Here is a 21,200-nt window from a genome sequence, read left to right as displayed (position 1 = left end):
AGCGTAGATATTGCACCCTAAGATACGACGGCGCAGGCCGTCGTATCTTAGGCATGTTTAAGTGTATCTCAGTTTGAGCATACACTTAAACATACGACGGGCTTAGATTCGGAGTTACGTCGGCGTATCTACTGATATGCCGGCGTAACTCTTTGTGAATCTGGGCCATTGTGTTTAGATATACCTTATACCTTAGCCAGCCTAATGCAAATACTATTGAAGGAAAAAAATTGGCCTGCACTGTATACTGAAAAACATCTAAGTCTTTTAATAGAGCAGAGTGAGCTCATGCTAAAGAACAAGCTGTATTAGTACTGCCAGCAACCAGTATAGTATTTTATGAGCTCCTTCTATGAGTCAGGTGTTGGCAGAATTGGGAGAATATTATTGGCCTTGGTGATTGTGTGATAAAACTTCTGTAATCTGTTCAAGTAATAATATAGTCATACTTTGATTGCCCCTTTTTAAAGGTACTAGAAAATCTGGGAAAGGCCACAAAAGTTTAAAATTAAGAAGAATTATGAAATCTTTTAAGGTCAAATAAGAATATGAACTGCTGAGTAATAAAATAATTTTATCAGTTGGTTGCAACATTTGAACTGTCTGTACTTCAAGTTTTTAAGGATTGCAGAAACACAATAGAATAGAATGTTTCTGCTTTAAAAATTAACTACTTCTTTAACGACCAATCAATCTTTTATTATGCATAACAAGTACATCTTTATAAAAGTGTAAATCTTTGCACTGCTATAATCATAAGTTATTTTACTGCCCTGTGCTATATGTTTGCCAACTGCAGCAAAGCCTAGCAAAAAGTTGTTTGGGTAATAATATTACTGAAGTGGACCAAAACCCAAATGTGAAAATGTGTTGTTAAAGGAGACATCAAGAAATGTTCATTGTACCTAAGGAGTGCCCTGAAAATTCTACCTTTTGTCTGGAATTCCACCTAAAAATTGAACAGTGAATTTCCTGTGCCTTGAGCTTCAAAGCCGTATATCTGCAGTGTGAGATCTAAGGCACTGCTGTCTCGCTAGATTGGGAGTGAGATTTGGTGATGTCATTGATGTGGTGCTCACTATTCTCTTTGCTGGAGGTTCTGACATGAGAAGACAAAGCCCTACCTCTACCAAGATGGTCACCTCAACATAGGAATGTGGTGCATAATAAGGCAATGAAGGTAGCCCCCCCCCCCCCCAGCAACAACAGACCCCAACAAGCAACAAAAGTTCCCTCAGCAGCCAGCATCTTTAGCCCCTAAGCAGCCAGGGAAAATGTAGACCCCCCCCCTGATCAGTAAGTCTTCCCGGGTAATTTACACCCCCTGTGACAATAGATCCCCCCTTGCCAGCATCAGTAGGCTCTCCAACACCCCTTGCCAGCACGTACACTAAGTGCTGGAACTACTGCATTCCCAATTAATAAAAGCCCTGGTTTTGGACAAAAAGGGTTGAAACCATTTTGGTTTTTACTGCTGTCTGATTCACCACTTGGGAGATTTCCACTGATTAGTTACAGTCATTGGGACAGGAAATCATAATGACATGGGCATAGACAGCAGTAGTAAACTGACAGAGGTTTTAACCCTAATTTATTAACTACAGTGCCATCAATTTACACAGCACTTTACATATATATTGTACATTCACATCAGTCCCTGCCCTCAAGGAGCTTACAATCTAGAGTCCCTAACTCCCATTCATATATACACATAATAGGGACAATTTAGACAGGAGTCAATTAACCTACAAGCACGTCTTTGGAGTATGGGAGGAAACCCACACAGGCACAGGGAGAACATGCAAACTCCAGGCAGGTAGTGCCGTGCCTAATGCTGCTAGACGGAAGTGCTAACCAGTGTGATGCCCAACCCTTCTCCAGTCTGTCCTGTTTGAAGGTACTATGTTGCTATATTGCGAGACGCAGCCTACCGGTTAGGAAAGTAGAGACAGACAATGGTGGGTGGTTTACAGCACAGTTCAGCACTTCTACGATCTGTTGACCCAACTTGTGGCAGTGTTACCTGGGCTTTTTTAGCCTACTCACATATCCAGTTTTAGTACAGTCCGAAGAAAAGTATATTTCCACAAAACTGTAAAATTAAAGCTCATTACACAGGGAGTTTACTGGCACAAATTCTAGGCAGTAATCAGCACTGTAACATCACTTCAATTATTAACATCAAAGTAAAAGCGTTACATGCTTTCTAAAATTACAACATGAGAAAAAGTTATAACACCTGAATTTTAAATGTATTTGCACCTACAACTAAATCTTGCTCTAGATCTGTTTTATACCTTTTGGATGTATTCTATGATTCAAACCCCTGCTGTGGGGCCAACTGAGAGTTATTTATAGGCAAATCAATTGAAATGTGAATCGCTTTTCGCTGGTGTCAAATCAGATACGAATTCCATTAGGTGGAGAGTATTTTTAGTGACAGACAATATATTGCTACTGGGTTGACTCAGCAGGTAGAAGCGCTGATGTCTGTGTAAAGGCCACAGTAGTTCCGTTCCGGTTTATTGATAGCAGTGCCTCCCTGCCAGGTATATTTCTTTATGCAAACTATATTACTGGATGAGCTTGTAGTAGCTGCCCAAGAAAAGACTTTATAAGGTAAATGATATCTAAATTTGGTGTCCCTACAAAAAATGCAGAAAAATAAGGATGGTCACAATAGGGCAAAACTTATAGGAGACAAAAGGATTTTGCCTGTCTTCAGAGCTATCACCAAGCAGAAATGATTGAGATGGGATTGATTTATAATCAGTTGTAAGGGATTATCCAGCATACGCCATGTGCTCCCAGGCAAGTTACAGCTTAAAGTGACACTAAGGCCGGGTACTCACGACCAAACATGTACGATGAAAGCGGTCCGTCGGACCGTTTTCACCGTACATGCCTGCCAGAGGGCTTCTGTACGATGGTTGTACACACCATCGTACAGAAGTCCGCGCGTAAACAATACGCGGGGCGTGTCCGCGTCGTCGCCGCGACGATGACGCGGCGATGACGCGGCAACGTGGGCGGGCCTGCCATTTAAAGGCTTCCACGCATGCGTCAAAGTCATTCGACGCATGCGAGGGACGGCGGGCGCTCGGACATGTACGGTAGGTCTGTACTGACGACCATACATGTCCGAGCGGGCAGGATTCCAGCGGACGGTTTTAAAACACGTCCAGGAATATTTGTCTGCTGGGAAAAGGCCCGGCGGGCAAATGTTTGCTGGAATTCGGCCCGCTCGCGCCTACACACGACCAAACATGTATGCTGAAACTGGTCCGCGGACCAGTTTCAGCATACATGTTTGGTCGTGTGTACGGGGCCTTAAGCGTATTTTTTTTTTTTTAAATAACAAACATGTCATACTTACCTCCACTGTGCAGTACGTTTTGCACAGAGTGGCCCTGATCCTCCTGTTCAGGGGTCCCACAGCGGCTCTTGCGGCTCCTCCCCACAATAGATTACGGGCGCGCTCCCTCGTTGTCCATAGCCACCGAGTGTATGACTCGGCCTCGCCCCCCGGTGCCCTCGTGATTGGATTTAATTGACAGCCTCGGGAGCCAATGGCTGCGCTGCTATCAATCTATCCAATGAAGAGCCGAGAAGCCGTAAAGAGAGTGACGGGGGATTGGGCCCATGGAAATTTGGGACTCAGGTAAGTAAAACGGGGGCTGGGGTGCCGGACACTGCAAGGTGTTTTTTCACCTTAACGCATAGGATGCATTAAGGTGAAAAAGCACGAAGGCTTACAACCCCTTTAAGTTCAAAAATAAATATAACCCCGCCTGGCACTTGCATTAATAAAGTTGTTGGGAAAAGTTACCTCTGCCGTACATGTAACAGTTTCCGCTTACAGGAGCTGTCACAGTATTTCCACATTTGATGCTCCTTTTTAATATTAAGGCTGGGTTCACACCATTGTGAATTGGAAGTGGGTTCCAATCCACCATTTTGACCGTCTCTCTATGGAGCCGGTTCACATATCTCCACAGCGGGTCCGTTGCGTCTTTTGGTCCGTTTCAGGTCCAAATTCAGCCGAAAGTTTTGGGCTGAAATCGGACCTGAAACGGTGAACCAGCAAGCACCGGACCCCTGCTGTGAGCCGCATGTGGTTCAAATGTGAACCGAGCCTAAAGGAATTGTATAGCTTTGTATGTGCCTATTGCATTCAGTGCTAACAAGTATATATATATATATATATATATATATATATATATATATAATTTTAATCAAGTAAAAATGAAATGTTGCATATAAATATTTTATATTATCCACCTGCAGCCAGATGGTATCAAGTCCTATACCAGAGAAGAAGTCCTCTGGAGGCTCTTTCTACAGCTGCTATTCTAGAAATAGACCTGCATGGTTCAACTGACAGAATTGCCTCCTTTTCTAAAAGGCAGTACCTTCTTAAAGTGAAAGTCGGTGCTAAATTTGATTTTTATATTATAAGTGCAGTAGTTAAATCAACGTAGTCTTCCGTTTTTATTCTCTATTTTAAAGCAGATGTCCCCATTAATCACTTAAGACCCGGACCTTTAGGCAGCTAAAGGACCCGGCCAGTTTTTGCGATTCGGCACTGCGTCGCTTTAACTGACAATTGCACGGTCGTGCGACGTGGCTCCCAAACAAAATTTGCGTCCTTTTTTCCCCACAAATAGAGCTTTCTTTTGGTGGTATTTGGTCACCTCTGCGGTTTTTATTTTTTGCGCTATAAACAAAAATATAGTGACAATTTTGAAAAAAATGCATTTGTTTTTTACTTTTTTCTATAATAAATATCCCCCAAAAATATATATATAAAACATTATTTTTTTTCCTCAGTTTAGGCCGATAGGTATTCTTCTACCTATTTTTGGTAAAAAAAAACGCAATAAGCGTTTATCGATTGGTTTGCGCAAAATTTATAGCGTTTACAAAAAAGGGGATAGTTTTATTGCATTTCTATAATTTTTTTTTTTTTTTTACTACTAATGGCGGCGATCAGCGATTTTTTTCATGACTGCGACATTATGGCGGACACTTCGGACAATTTTGACACATTTTTGGGACCATTGCGTTTAAAATGCATTGTTTACTGTAAAAATGACAGTTGCAGTTTGGGAGTTAACCACAAGGGGGCGCTGAAGGGATTATGTGTGACCTCATGTGTGTTTACAACTGTAGGGGGGTGTGGCTGTAGGTGTGACGTCATCGATTGTGATTCCCTATTAAAGGGAACACACGATCGATGACGGCGCCACGCTGAAGAACAGGGAGAGCTGTGTTTACACACAGCTCTCCCTGTTCTTCAGCTCCGGGGACCGATCGCGGGACTCCAGCGGCGATCAGGTCCGCCATCTTGCTACACCCCACACTAACCTTGTATGCTACTGCGCAGTCTCATGACTGAAAAAATGTTTGTTCATAAAATAAATATTTTAATGCCATAGATAACCAGTTTATGCTTCCGCAGTAATTTTGAGAACTTGCACTAAAATATATTGAGTAAGCCAAATAAGATGTATCACATATGTTTTGGCTTTCCTGCAGGTTACAGCTTGCTATGGTAATGGAAATATCTGTAAAAGTACTGGAACATTTTCCAACAAACAATGACTAAATAGTACAGCCCATTTTATGCAACAGCTTTATCTTCATAGCTACCGGCTTGGTTTTAAAAAGTCCTAATAAAATTTGTTGTTTTTTTCTTTTTTAAGAAAACCTTTCATCGAATATTCACATATCATACTATAGTTCACACGGAATCTGGTTATAATAAATCTCCACAATAAATGTAATTATATGTTGTCATTTAAAGAGATTCGCAGCAGCTTACAGAGTGGTTATAAATTATGTCAATATAATATGTTGGTGCATGAGATCTATTTCTCTCTTTATATTTCCTGGATGATGCAGTAAGGCATGTTAGGGCATACCCAGGACATAGTTTGACAAACCTATGTATGAATACTTTGAAACGGAAAATTGAATATCAAATACTTACCGCAATTTTCCTTTCCTGATTAGCTCCATGTCAGCCTACCACTGGGTATAACCGGTCCATACCCCCACCTGCAGGACCTAACTCATAAATTTGTCTTCTTTTCCCAAGCTGGCGTTGCATAGCAAGATTTCTGCACCTGGGTGAGAGTTTGTGCTGACTTGGCGCTTGTCAGGAAAGGAAAATTTAGGCAAGTATTCAGTGGGGTAGATTCAGAAAGATCAGCGGATCTTTCTGCTGGCGTACGCTGCCGTAACTTTGGGCGCAAGTTCCGTATGCAGAAAGAACTTGCGCCCTTAGTTACGGCGGCGTGACGTGTGTGTGGCGGCGTAAGCCCGCCTAATTCAAATGGGGATGTTGGGGGCGTGTTTTATTAAAATTTCACTTGACCCCGCGTATTTGACTTTTTTGTGAACGGCGCATGTGCCGTTCGTGAAAAAATCCCAGTGCGCATGCTCGAAATTACGCCGATACGCCATCGTATCTTGTATCTGAATCCGGGCCTATTAAATTATATTCCGTTTTCCATTTTCCTTACAGCCCCATGTTAGCCTACCACTGGAACTTAACTAGCTAACCAGGGAGGGATGATGCAGGAACAAAAAAAGGTCCTACGATGTTAGGAGGAAAAGAAAGGAATGCTGGCCTGGGAGACGGAGTCAAACTTATGAGGTCCTGCATGTGGCGGTATGGTCAGGGCATACCCAGTGGTAGGCTGAATTGGAGCTGTCAGGAAATTATAATTTGTTGGGCACAAGGGCCATCTGTGGCCCTAGTGAACCACTTGGACTGTCACTAAAGGATAAACAGGCTTGTGAAATGAAATGACAGCCACTGGCCAATGCCAATACTTTTTTATATGGTCCATTGAAACCTAAATTATAGTTTTATAAGTATTCACTGATAAATATGCCATATTAAACAATAAGCAAAAATCGAATTAAACTAATGGAGCTGCTCCATTCACGTCATATAAGCCCACTGCTGTCAGAACCCCTGCAAATGCTATGCAAATGTGGACTTTCTAAAAGTCACTAACTGCTCAGGGCTAAGCACATCCCCACATAACATCTTTCCATTCTGACAACTGGTCTCTTAAGCCTTGTACACACGATCGGATTTTCCACAGACAAAGCCTCTGACTTTTGTCCGAAGAGCATTGGCCAGGAATTTGTCTTGCATACAAACGGCAAAGAATTGTCAGCCAACAAACACAAACGTAGTGACGTACTACGTGGTTTTCCAGCTCTTTAGCTCCACCCTTTTCAGCACCTTCTGCTAATGTTGTGTTTAGTGAGCATTGCTTCCAAGCATGCGTGTTTGGACTTTTGTCCGATGGACTATTGGACTTGTGTACTCACGATCGAAAAAGCCGACAACAGACTGTTGTTTGTGGAATATTTTTAAGCCTGCCATCCAACATTTGTCCAACAGCCTGTCATCACAGCATTTTCACTAGTCTGGACCAGAACAGAGGTTAGTGCTGGGCAGGTAAACACTGTCGGGGCAGATCCACAAAAGAATTACCCCGGCGTATCTATTGATACGCCGCGTAATTTTAAAGTTCCCGCGTTGTATCTTTGTTTTGTATCCACAAAACAAGATACAACGGCATCTGGGATCGATCCGACAGGCGTATGTCTTAGTACGCCGTCGGATCTTAGGTGCATTTTTTCCGCCGGCCGCTAGGTGGCGTTTCCGTTGAATTCCCAGTTGAGTGTGCAAATTAGCTAGTTTTTTACGTCGTTTGCGTTCGGCTTTTTCCGGCGTATAGTTACCCCTGCTATTATGAGGCGTACTCAATGTTAAGTATGGCCGTCGTTCCCGCGTCAAATTTTTAATTTTTTACGTCGTTTGCGTAAGGGCGAATAGGGATTTGCATAGAATGACGTCACCGTCGGAAGCATTGGCTTGTTCCGGTTTAATTTTGAGCATACGCACTGGGATACCCCCACGGACGGCATGCGCGGTTCAAAAAAACGTAATTTACATCGGTTCACAACGTATTTACATAAAACACGCCCCCATCACAGCCATTTGAATTCCGCGCCCTTACGCCGCCAAAGATACACTACGTCGCCGTAACTTACGGCGCAAATTCTTCTTACGGCGTAGAGAAGCGCCGATCTACGTGGATCTGCCCCTGTCTAGTTTAATACAAAAGAGGAATACTGTCAACTGCCACTTTTAAACCTTCTAAGCCTAGAATGTGAATCAATGTACAACAAAAGTGACCAGTTGTTAATTTCTGTGTTTTATATAGTGGTATGGGTACATTTTGAATTTATATTTGGCATTTTTCCATTGAATTGCTTGTTTCACAGATACAGTGTACAGAACCGATCTGAGTGGCTCTGTATCCTGTATCACTGTGATGATCAATCGCAGCGATCACAAATGCAAACAGTGATTACACTAGAGAGTCGCCCCTTTCCCTTACAACAGATGAAGGAGGAACTTACGAATAAAGGATCATTCATTTTTTTTTTTTACATACTGTCATCAGTGCAGTACAGCGTCATCATATGGTTGGTGTGGTGGTGATCAGAGATATGATTTTTTTAAGATTTTTTTTACTTATTCTTTTAGAGCAGTGCAATGTCACCATAGTGACACTGGGCCAGATTCAGAGAAGAGATACGACAGCGTATCTCCTGATACGCCGTCGTATCTCTGAGATACGATTGTCGTATCTATGCGACTGATTCATAGAATCAGTTACGCATAGATAGCCCTAAGATCCGACGGTGTAACTTGTGTTACACCGTCGAATCTTAGGCTGCAATTCTAGGCCGGCCGCTAGGTGGCGAGGCCATTGCGGTCGGCGTAGAACATGCAAATGACTAGTTACGGCGATTCACGAACGTCCGCGATGCCGTCGATCTAAATTGACGTCGTTTTCGTAGCGATACGCGTCGTAAAGTTAAGGCTGCCTCCTAGGTGGTCTAAGCAATGTTAAGTATGGCCGTCGTTCCCGCGTCGAAATTTTAAATTTCACGTCGTTTGCGTAAGTCGTCCGTGAATGGCGCTGGACGCCATTTACGTTAACATCAAACCAATGACGTCCTTGCGACGTCATTTAGCGCAATGCACGTCGGGTAATTTGACGGACGGAGCATGCGCAGTACGCTCGGCGCGGGAACGCGCCTAATTTAAATGGTGCCCGCCCCATTTGAATTAGGCGGGCTTGCGCCGAGCGGATTTACGTTACACCGCCGCAAGTTTACAGGTAAGTGCTTTGTGAATCAGGCACTTACGCTGTAAACCTGCGGCGGTGTAACGTAAATGGTATACGTTACGCCACCGCTGCGCAACGTAATTCTTTCTGAATCTGGCCCACTGTATTTCTCTTGGGGGGGGGGGGTCACTGTTATAAGCAGAAGTTTTAACTATCATGAATGGCTTTCAAATGCTAATCATATGATACAGGGTGCTATGATTAGCTCATGTGAAAGCTGTGGGCCAATCACAGGATCACAATAGTAAGCAAGCAGTCATGAATGGAAGTCATTCATGACTGTTTTGCTTACATGTGATCGCTATGATTGGTAGCAATCACACGATACCCTAGCCACAAACAGTTCTGGCATTTTTATTTGCTATGTTTTATAACAGAGAGTAAGGGAAAAGTTTTTTATTTTCTGCATTTTCACATAATAAAAAATAAAAACACTGTGGTTAATGAACACCACCAAACGAAAGCTTGATGTGTCTAAAAAAAATATATGAAAATCATTTGAGTACTCTATTGCATGACCGAGTAACTGTCAGTCACACCATCATAACACTGAAAACGGGGAAAAAAAATAATAAAGGGCTATATACAGGCTGGTACTCAAGTCGTTAAAGTACCATTCAGTTCCAGTTTGGAGAGGTTAATAGGATTATTGTCCCATTAAACAAACTGCTACCAGACTACAGTAAGATTTAGCATTACTTTGCAAAAGCTTGCTGAAAACTTCTCAGTATCTTGCTGTACACACTACTTTCATACAATCTGATGCGCATGTTTACCTGCCTATGTATCTTGCACTGCCATAGAATTTTTAATTGTGTTTTTGGACATGAAAATGTGTTTAATTGAACTATTTTATTTAATATGCAACACTCCTGATTATTTAATACACACTTTTCATGAATTGTATGTTTCTAAAAAAAAACTTAAGTATTTAGTATCATTATGTATTTTATTTTATAGGCAAGTGAAAATCATCGCCTCCTTGCTGCATTAAAGGGCTTAGTGGATGATTTCCGATCTGAGTTGCGGGATGAAGCCATGGACAGACATGAAATTCAGCAGCGGTTTGCAGAAGACAAAGCTTCTTGGGAGATGGAAGGGACAGAGCTAAGATGTCGTCTGGAGCAGGTAACCTAAGGAAAAAACTTCTCATTTGCATTTTATCAAACCCTGAATGATTCTTGCTATTTTTGAGAATATACACAAAGAAAAACAGCCAGCAGATTTAAACAGATTAAAAGCAGATTAAACAAATCTGCTGTAGTGAATGACAGGATGACGAGAGGGGATACATGTAAAGTCACATAGTGACTTTACAATCACTTTAACAGGAGGGGCGCGCAGGAGAAAACAGAGGAGAGCTGCAGATGAAAGAGGCATGTAAACTGACCACGGTAATCAGGGCACAGCAGCCATTATCACTGTAGTCAGCAGAGGCATGGGGAAACAGGAACTGGCAGGATCAACCAGGTTTTTTTACAAAGTAAGAAGGGAAAAATTACATAGCACAAGCACTGTGCTATACAGCATGCCTTAAAGGAACAGGAGGCGATCTCTCCTTCTGTGCTACTTTATTCTGACAAGGATCTGTGCAGACATTTAGTACTGCTTTTACTGTACAGGCAGACAGTTACTAAATTGCAACAAGACTCAATGAACTACGAGAGCGCTCCCCAGCGCCCCTGCCGTCCATTGAGAACTAAAACAGCTGCCACCTTGAAGCATTCCTCCCCAGAACTCTGTAAATGAGTGATGTGGCTGTGTGGGAGGAGCCTCACATTGCCATACTCTGACAGCGGGTGCAGGGAGAAGATCCTGCTCTCACACCGAGGGGGGTTAAGGGGGAACTGGAGCTGGAACATGTTACACGTTCCACCCTAAATACAAGTGGAACATATAATATGTTCCAAAGGTGAACTTATCCTTTAAAGCTTCGTACACAAGATCGGATTTCCATCAGACAAATCAGTGAAATTTTGGGCGTAAACTTCTTTTGCATACAGACGGCAAAACTTTTGTTGGCTAACAAACAGATACAAAGTGTTTGTTCTGCTCTTTAGCGCCACCCTTTGGGCAACTTCTGCTAATGTTGTGCTATGGTTGGCATTGCTTCTGAGCATGCTTGTTTGTACCTTGGATTTTTTTTCCGACTGACTTGTGTACACACAATTAGATAATCCGTCATCACAACATTTGTTGTCGGACAATTTAAAAGCATGCTATAAAACATTTGCTATTGGAAAATCCGACAACAATTGTCTGATGGAGCATACAAATGGTCGGATTTTTCTACAAAACCCTTCCATCACACATTTGTTGTCAGAAAATCCGATCGTGTGTACGGGCCTTTAGAGCTTGGAATTGCAGTCAGATTGATGGCGAAAATAAGCTTTGCAAAATTATTTGATGTAGAATTTTTTTTTGTTATGAATTGAACATTTTGGTGCACTAACTGCTATGAAGTAAATTAACAAACACATGTAAAATTATCCATACAGCTTTGTGTATTGACACTGGGCAAATCCACTTTGCACTAAAAGTGCACTACAAACAGCATTTTAGCTTGCACATGATTGCATGAAAAAGACAGCAGAGCTTCCCCTCATTTCAGATCTTCCCCCTTAGATCCACAGCGACTGAACATTTAGTGTACTTGTAGTGCAATCCCTAAAGCCCTGTACACACGATCGGATATCTGATGGAATCTGATGCAATGGATTTTTTTATCGGATATCTGATGAAGCTGACTTTCATCAGTCTTGCCTACACACCATCGGTTAAAAATTCGATCGTATCCAACGCGGTGACGTAAAACACTACGACGTGCTGAGAAAAATGAAGTTCAATGCTTCTGAGCATGCGTCGACTTGATTCTGAGCATGCATGGATTTCCCCACAGACGATCGTTTTTTTCTATCGTTTTTTTAACCATAAGAAGAAATTTAAAACAGGTTCTATTTTTTTTTCACCAATGGATAAAAAAACAATGGGGCCCACACACGATCGGTTTCGTCCGATGAAAACGGTCCATCGGTCCGTTTTCATCAGACGAACCGATCGTGTGTACAGGGCTTAAGGCTTTGTTTACACCTCCGCGGGTGCAGCAGAGCTCATGCTCTTATTTGCATGCGTGTGAATTAATGGCACAGCCATGCATCTGGAAAAGAGCATCACATTTGTGTTTGTTTCTGGAAAGCGCCTGATTTTGAACATGTATCTGCAAAACACAAGTGTGAATGACACCTCAAGGAAAAAGTCTTGAGTCATATTTTATAATAAGTACAATTTTTTTTTTTTTCCCACAGCTGCTTCTGTCATTTGATTAGAATGCCCCCTTCAGATACATTATTTGTATTCCTTTGTCCTGTTGAGGACAAATCCCTTCACTTCCTATCCCAAAGACATTGCTACAAGTCTCTACAAAATGAGGGGAATTAGAAGTGTATTAATAAAACAGGTTGTCCCCATTGGTGTATTGACCCTTTATCTCTTGATCGGGAACTGTGAAATTTTGATTTCCCATCACCAATATCTTCGGTGACCACGGGAGATAAATTCCCAAATGGGGAGAAAGCAATACAGCAATAAAAACTTGACAAGAGTTCTAATTCTTCTCTACTTTTATCCCAAACTATACATTTCTTCCACAAACTAAAGCTGACCATACACATTAAGATTGCTTGATTCCCGTCCATGAAAATAGTATGAATCTGAAGGGCCAGCTATTCACCCATGGCTGTCAGAATACCTAAAGAGTGTCTGCATCTGATTGTATGCAGGTTCTGTTGGGCCAACAGTTTTCAGATCCTCTCCTTTCTTGATCTGGGTGGTGCTGAGAGGGCCACCTACAGAACAAATGTTTCCTGATTTAGCAGGAATCAGACGTACATTGTATTGGTGTATCGTCAGCTTTAGTTGCAGATTTATACACTATGGCCTGGATTCACATAGCACTTACGCCGGCGTATCTCGAGATATGTCGCGTAAGTGTTAATGTGTGCCGTCGTATGTATGTGCCGTGCCCATAAACTGAGATACGCCTGAAAATAGGCTTCCTACGACCGACGTAAGTCTCCTACGGCGTCGTATCGTGGGCGCATATTTACGCTGGCCGCAAGGGGCGCTCCCATTGATTTACGATTCGAATATGCAAATGAGTGAGATACGCCGATTCACAAACGTACTTGCGCCCGGCGCATTAATATACGCGGTTTACGTAAGTCGTACGTCCGGCGTAAAGTTAAGCCTCATAAAGCAAGTGTAAGTCATGTTAAAGTATGGACCAGGGAACAGCCGTCGTATTTTACGTTGTTTGCGTAGTAGTACGTGAATAGGGCTGGGCGTAGGTTACATTCACGTCGTAGGCAGTGATTCGACATATCTTAGGGAGTATTTCCGACGTGATTCTGAGCATGCGCACTGGGATGCGTCCAACGGGACGGCGCATGCGCCGTTCGTTCGGACCATCATTTGCATGGGGTCACGGTTCATTTAAATGGATCACGCCCACTTCCACCTACTTTGAATTAGGCCGGCTTACGCCTACGAATTTACGTTACGCCGGCGCAACGTTGGGAGCATTTCCTTTGTGAATACTGTGCTTACCGCTCTGCTCAGCGTCGGCGTAGCGTATATTCGATACGCTACGCCCGCATAAAGATGCGCCGAGGTGTGTGAATCTGGGCCGCAAGGCTCCACTGCCTGTTTCCCCCAGTAAGGATGGCGGCGCTGGGAGCTGCCAGGATCGAGGGATCGGCCCTCGGGGGGGGGCGACATTGCGGGCGCCTAGGACAGGTAAGTGTCCTTATTAAAAGTCAGCGGCCACAGTGTTTGTAGCTGCTGACTTTAAAAAAAAAATTGCGGGTGAAACCCCGCTTTAAGGAATGAAACCATTGAAGTGTAGCCAGTGGTTTGTTTGTTTGTTTGTTTGTTTGTTTGGAAAAGTAGTTATGAGGAAGAGAAACCAACTTGAAAACCGTCTGTGTCTGCAATGTAAATCTGAACCCATAAAGAACTAGGCTGTGGCCGCCTGTACAAATGTACCCAGAGGGAAAAGATTAGCGAGACAGAGCAAGATTAAATAGAGATTACAATAGAGATTAACCTCATTTCTCTGCTTCAAACCAAAGTGCACTGTACTACCAAATAAATCCTTTCAAAAAGCTTGTATGTGGTAACATGCAGTCTCTAGTCTGTAATTACATGAATTATGAGGTGATAGGCACTAATTATCCTGGGGTATTGTGTTTTAAGGCTGAAAAATAATAATTGACATATCTTCCTCAATAGCCATGAAGGATATCAGTTCAACTCTGTGTGTGCCAAATGCCTTTGCAAATCCAGATATTGCCTTGTACAAACAGTGGTGATATAATCACTGGGCTGTACATAGGCTTTTCGTAGAGCAGAGCTGTGGGAGGGGCCCATCAGGTCCAAAACGCCAAATTTCCTTGCAAAATAATTGTACCGCTTTTGGTACGTTTCCAGACAGAATCATACCGCCAGCGAGGTTAATGGACCCTACTAACACTTTTATGCTTTTTATGGTGTTAGTTTGGGATTCTTTGCTTGAAAATGTTAGAAGTTCTTTTTAGCTTTTATTTCCACCGATATTCCTTTGAAGAGATTTTTCTTTGCTTCTTGTCTATTTGTGCAGCCTGAGCTTTTTAGGCTGGGCTTCTCCTAAGGGTCACAGGAGTGCAATTTGTTTTGCACTCCTGTGACCTGTTTTCAGCAGAGAGCGGTCTGAAGTCTGCTCTCCACTGACGTCACTGCATCAGTCCAGGCAGGGAGTCATCCCAACTTAGGAAGTCTGGATCTGCCAGCTGCCTAGACTGATGGCAGTCTCAGCAAGCAGCTAAGATGGCCCCTCCACAGATCAGCGCTCCAATGAGTGTGGAGGAACAGAGCAGGAGAGCTGCTGACTGACAGGCAGCAGCTCTCCGCTCGGGGGGAGGAGTGAGAACCGAGCCATTGGCTGTGTTCTGTAGCTCGGTTCTCAATGCAGAGACGCCGGGGAACAGCTGCATCCACCTAGGTAAGCATGATTATTGGGAAAAAAAAGAAACATTTGTAATCTGTTGTGTTTTAATTGTCATTTGTTTCCCCATTGAATACATTTTTCCACACTTCATGTTCAGATATCACGTACATCAGAACAGGAAGTGAATGGAAAGCACATCTAAATTCAAACTCCCAAAAAAGTTATTTATTTTATCTCACCAGTCCTTAGATGTAGTGGCCCAGATTCAGGTACATTTGCGCTTTATTTGCGGAGGCACAGGGCAACGATTTTGCCCTGCGCCCCCGCAAATATTTTGCGCTGCCCTCGATTCACGGAGCAGTAGCTCCGTAAATTGCGAGGGCGCGCCAGCAAAATTGCCCGGCGTAAGCGCGCGCAATGTAAATGATCCCGCCGGGGGCGGGAATCATTTAAATTAGGCGCGTTCCCGCGCTGAGCGTAGAGCGCATGCTCCGTCGGGAAACTTTCCCGACGTGCATTGCAGCAAATGACGTCGCAAGGACGTCATTTGCTTCAAAGTGAACGTGAATGGCGTCCAGCGCCATTCACGATTCACTTATGCAAACGACGTAGATTTTAAATATCGCGACGCGGGAACGTGGGTATCCTATAGCATTGGCTGCGCCTGCTATTAGGATGTGTAACCTTACGTGAAACCCGACGTACGCAAACTACGTAATTTGCGTACGCAGGGCTCGCGCAACGTTGTGAATCGGTGTTAGTATGCAATTTGCATACTATACACAGATCACAATGGGAGCGCCCCCTAGCGGCCAACGCAAGAATGCAGCCTAAAATCTGCGTGGCATAAGAGCCTTATGCCACGCAGATGTTAGGCTGCAGTCGGCGTAGCGATGTTCCTGAATCAGGAGCATTCGCTACGCCGGAGGAAGTAAGCAATTGCGCTGTGTAACCTATGGTTACACAGGCGCAATTGCTTCTTGAATCTGGCCCACGTGTCTGCATTAGTTGTCTTTTTGGGGGCAATTTTTCTTGTATTTACACCTGTCAATCCTGCAAATCCCACACTTCCTGTTCCTTTGGGGTTGAATTCCTAAAACTGGAGAGTGCAAAATCTGGGGCAGCTGTGCATGGTAGCCAATCAGCTTCTAATTTCAGCTTGTTCAATTAAACTTTGTCAAAGAAAAAAACATGGAAGCTGATTGGATTCTGTGCAGAGCTGCACAGATTTTGCACTCTCCAGTTTCAGTAAATCAACCCCTTTGTGTCTACACTCACTGCTTCATGGTATCTATGGAAGAAGCAATAGATGTCACACAGACTGGGATTCAAACATGCCTGCATTTGTTCATATCCATCATATGATGGACTGATAGGACTAGACGTTTACAAGAGACATATGCTAATGCTATTTTTTCAGCTTACAGGAATTGACACTGCATTTTTAGCAAGATTTGTTAAAATGTTCTTAGTTTGAGAAAAAGGAAACTAATGTAGCCACCACATTTAAGGATTAGTTAGCTGTAATATATTATTATTTTTGAATTTGGGTTTTTATACACTTCAACATCTTGACTGGAGGTGTTTTTGCTGATTAGTCAAACCTAAGTTTCAACTGGCTTTTCCAAACCAGTATAAGCCTGGCTCTAATCACGTGCTTAAAAAAAAAAAAAAACACTGGAATCCATGCGTCAGGCACCCTGTATGTACATCAGCCCCTGCATTATGGGTCGCCACTGCTGGAGTCCATACTGACCAGGCACCAACTGAGCCCACCAGTTTCCCTCCTACCTGAATTATCAGTTTTGGATGAACTAAATCTTTGTAGTATCTTTATTTTGCATATATTTGTTCACAAAATGTTGCAAGCAAGCTAAACCTCAATAATATATATATATACTGTCATGAGGAGCAGGGGTCATGTCTGAGTCACACTATGTGTGTCCATGGATGCATACAGCTTGGCTCGGGAGCACGCCTGCATTATTGCTTCCTTAGCATGCAGCTTGCTGAGGGCGCTCTCATGGGAGGAAGGAGCAGAGAGCGCCGGCGGGTACAGTACAGAGCAGGTAAGTATAACATCCTTTTTTATTTTAAAATATACTCCATGTGATATTACCTTGGCGTGATATTCAGGTTGAAAACAGCAACCTCTCCCTTTGACTTTCTCAGATTGGGTCCCAGTGACATGCATTTTATTACAAACTGAGTGGCAAACTACAACACAATCAAAAATTGATGATGTTTCATTTACATTTAGACAATCCTGCTATAGAGTCTCTACAGATGTTTAAATTTAATGTTCGACCAATTCCTAAGATATATGGTTATCCCTAGTGAATGCCATACTGGAGACTACCCCTAACCAGCATCTTGAGAATCACATTAAATGACTGTATATTAGGGACGAGTTTCATGTACAAGTAACCACCTTATATAACTCCATCCCTCCAACATGGGACTAAAATGTTATGAAACTTAAAGCGGTGGTTCACCCTCCATAACAACATTTTAGCATAAAATGAGGCATAGTAGCGCGAGCTACAGTATGCCTGTCTTTATTTTTTTAGCCCCGTACTCACTGTGCAATCGTAGAGACAAGATTCCGACTCCCCGCGGGGAATGGGCGTTCCTATGGAGAGAGAAGGTGATTGACGGCCGGCTCTGGCACGTCACGCTCCCCGAAGACAGCCAGAACAGGTCTCGGCTCTTCACGGCGCTATACGGCGCCTGCGCACAGACTATGCGCAGGCGCCGTGAAGCGCCAAGTCCTATTTCGGCTATTTCCGGAGAAGCGTGACGTGCCAGAGCCGGCCGTCAATCACCTTCCCTCTCCATAGGAACGCCCATTCCCCGCGGGGAGTCGGAATCTTGTCTCTACGATTGCACAGTGAGTACGGGGCTAAAAAAATAAAGACAGGCATACTGTAGCTCGCGCTACTATGCCTCATTTTATGCTAGAGGAAAAAAAAAAATGTTTTTTATTAATAGGGTGAACCCCCGCTTTAACACTGGGCAGTTCATCTGAATGTCATTATCCCTTAGTCTGCCAGATGTGTTTTCTTCCAACTATTTACCAGACTTTTTATGACAGGCCATTTACAACTTGACTCCATTAAAGCCGGAGGTTCACCCTCAAAATGAACTTTCCAGCATCCTTAAAGCGGAAGTAAACCCATCAATTTAACAGTTTGAAAAAGCAGTTATATTCCTGGCATGCCGGGAATGCTAACTGTCACATTGGTTGTGCTCTCAACCAAACTGTCAAACCATCCAATGGCTGGTGTCATAACTGATCACATGTGCAGCATCATGGCAGTTGAAGATTAAACAGAGGCCAAGACGCGCCTTAGCAGCCGTCAATCAACTCCTCTTCGCTTAGAAATGCCCATTCCCCGCAGGATTCCCCGCTCGGAGCCGGAAAACAAGGGCTCATATAACGATAAGTACAAGTTAAAAAAAAAACAGCATACTGCAGATGTTAGCAGTATGCTACAGCTAATGTCAAAAAGTGGATTTTTGGGTGAACCTCTGCTTTAAGTGGCTTTCCAGTACTGCTTATGATAATTTTTTTAAGTAAAAGGTGGATCAGATACTGAGGTCCAGTGGAATGGCCTCCTAGGTCTCCAGATGTAGCACCACTTGACTGTTTTCTTTTGAGTCATCTGGAGTCAGTAGTCTACTAGAATCTTCCCACAAGAGTTGTCTTAACCACTTAAGGACCCCCCACTGTATATATACGTCCTCTTTTTAAACATGGATATCTCAGTAACGGCAGCAGCTGCTGCCACAACTGAGATATCCATGTTTTCAGCGGGCGGCCGTGTAAACGATAACGGCGGTCTCCGTGGCGGATTCACCGCGAGATCGCCGTTATCGGTGGCGGGAGAGGGGCCCCCCCCCCGCCGCTTTTCCGCGCCCTCCGCCGCTTACCGGAGCCGTCGGTAGCGGCGGAGGAGATCTGATGCTGCCGCCTGGAGAGTGAGGACTGTAGTGAGGGGAAGATGGCCCCCACCCGTCCTCATAGCTCTGCTGGGCGGAAGTGACGTCAAAACGTCAGTCCCGCCCAGCCTCTTAAAGAGACAATTTTTTTTCTGTCATTTTTTTAAATGACAAATTTTCCTTTTTTTTTTGCATTTAAGCCTAAATATGAGATCTGAGGTCTTTTTGACCCCAGATCTCATATTTAAGAGGACCTGTCATGCTTTTTTCTATTACAAGGGATGTTTACATTCCTTGTAATAGGAATAAAAGTGATCATTTTTTTTTTTTTTATATTTTAGTGTAAAAAATAATAAAATCAATAAAATTAAATAAGAAAACAAAAAAAAATTTGTTTTAAAGCGCCCCGTCCTGACGAGCTCGCGCGCAGAAGCGAACGCATACGCGAGTAGCGCCCGCATATGAAAACGGTGTTCAAATCACACAAGTGAGGTATCGCCGCAATCGGTAGAGCGAGAGCAATAATTATAGCCCTAGAGCTACTCTGTAGCTCAAAAAATGCAACTTATAGAATTTTTTAAACGTCGCCTATCTAGATTTTTAAGGGTAAAAGTTTGACGCCATGCCACGAGCGGGCGCAATTTTAAAGCGTGACATGTTGGGTATCATTTTACTCGGCGTAACATTATCTTTCACAATATATAAAAAAATTGGGCCAAATTTATTGTTGTCTTATTTTTTAATTCAAAAAAGTGAATTTTTTCCAAAAAAAGTGCGCTTGTAAGACTGCTGCGCAAATACGGTGTGACAAAAAGTATTGCGATGACCGCCATTTTATTCTCTAGGGTGTTAGAAAAAAAAATATATAATGTTTGGGGGTTTTAAGTAATTTTCTAGCAGAAAAAACTGTTTTAGTCTTGCAAACACCAAATGTGAAAAACACCTGAGGTCTTTAAGTGGTTAAAGGAGGAAATCATGTCTGCAGGGCCGGACTGGCCTACCGGGATACCGGGAAAATTCCCGGTAGGCCGCCTGAAGTCAGTCAAAAAACAACAAGTTTAGCTGCCTGTGTGGCCGGGCCACGGCGGCGGCCGCCATCGCGGCCGCACTTTTCAATTAGCCCTCTCCCAGTGACTGTCATGTTAATGGCTCTCACCTCTGATGTCACATAATCATTATTTGTGTGTTTTTAAAAGCAGCAGTGGCCGGCCGCCGGCGATTTGCGGCCGCCATGCTCGCCGCTGCACTTTCGCGGCTGTGTGGACTGTCTGGAGGCGCGATCGTGTGACGTGTCTGAGGGAGGGGAGGAGCCGAGCAGGAGAAGAAACGAACGTCAGATGTTCTTCCTTCTTCCCGTGCGGCGCCAGCACCGCCAAGTGCAGAGGCACGTCACGTGTCTTCAGCCGCAGAGAAGAAGATAACGCGCGGCCCGGCCACCCTTGGAGCACAAGGTGAGGAAAAAAAGATTAGAAATCCTGACCTGTATAACATCTCTCGACTCTCTCTCACCATATAACGGTGCACCCCCGGCCCCCCCCTCCTCTCTCTGCCACCTACCTACCTGGAAAATGTAAATTGTCTAATAATCTCAGAGAGGGGGGGGGGTTGACCATGGAATGGTGAGAGAGAAAGAGAGGGATTATACAGTTTACAATTTGCAGGGGAAGAAAAGGTAGGTGCAGAGAGGGGGGGGGGGGTGTTGACCATGTAATGGTGAGAGAGATTATACAATCCAGATTACAATTTGCAGGGGCAGCAGAGGTGACAGTGAGAGAGGGGGGTTGCATGGTGCACCCCCTTTCTCTGTCACCTTTGCTGCCCCTGCAAATTGTAATCTGGACTGTATAATCTCTCTCTACCCAGTCCCCTGTCACCCAGTCCTCTGTCACCCAGCCCTCTGTCACCCCGTCCTCTGTCACCCCGTCCTCTGTCACCCAGCCCTCTGTCACCCCGTCCTCTGTCACCCAGCCCTCTGTCACCCAGCCCTCTGTCACCCCATCCTCTGTCACCCAGCCCTCTGTCACCCCGTCCTCTGTCACCCAGCCCTC

General features: G+C 43.8%; 1 protein-coding gene across 6 annotated transcripts in view; it reads left to right on the top strand.

The window, feature by feature from the left end:
* Positions 1–21,200, top strand: part of MTCL1 (microtubule crosslinking factor 1) — a 248,137-nt gene that overhangs the window by 185,846 nt on the left and 41,091 nt on the right. For all 6 annotated transcript variants that reach the window (XM_040353976.1, XM_040353972.1, XM_040353973.1 and 3 more), the window contains one exon: positions 10,188–10,355. In XM_040353976.1, the coding sequence (XP_040209910.1) occupies positions 10,188–10,355 (168 nt within the window). The remainder of the gene's footprint in view (positions 1–10,187; positions 10,356–21,200) is intronic.

The sequence above is a fragment of the Rana temporaria genome, chromosome 5, assembly GCF_905171775.1.
Source record: "Rana temporaria chromosome 5, aRanTem1.1, whole genome shotgun sequence".
In the NCBI taxonomy this organism is placed as follows: domain Eukaryota; kingdom Metazoa; phylum Chordata; class Amphibia; order Anura; family Ranidae; genus Rana; species Rana temporaria.
Note: the sequence above shows the minus strand (reverse complement) of the source record. Positions and strands in the feature narration are given on the sequence as shown.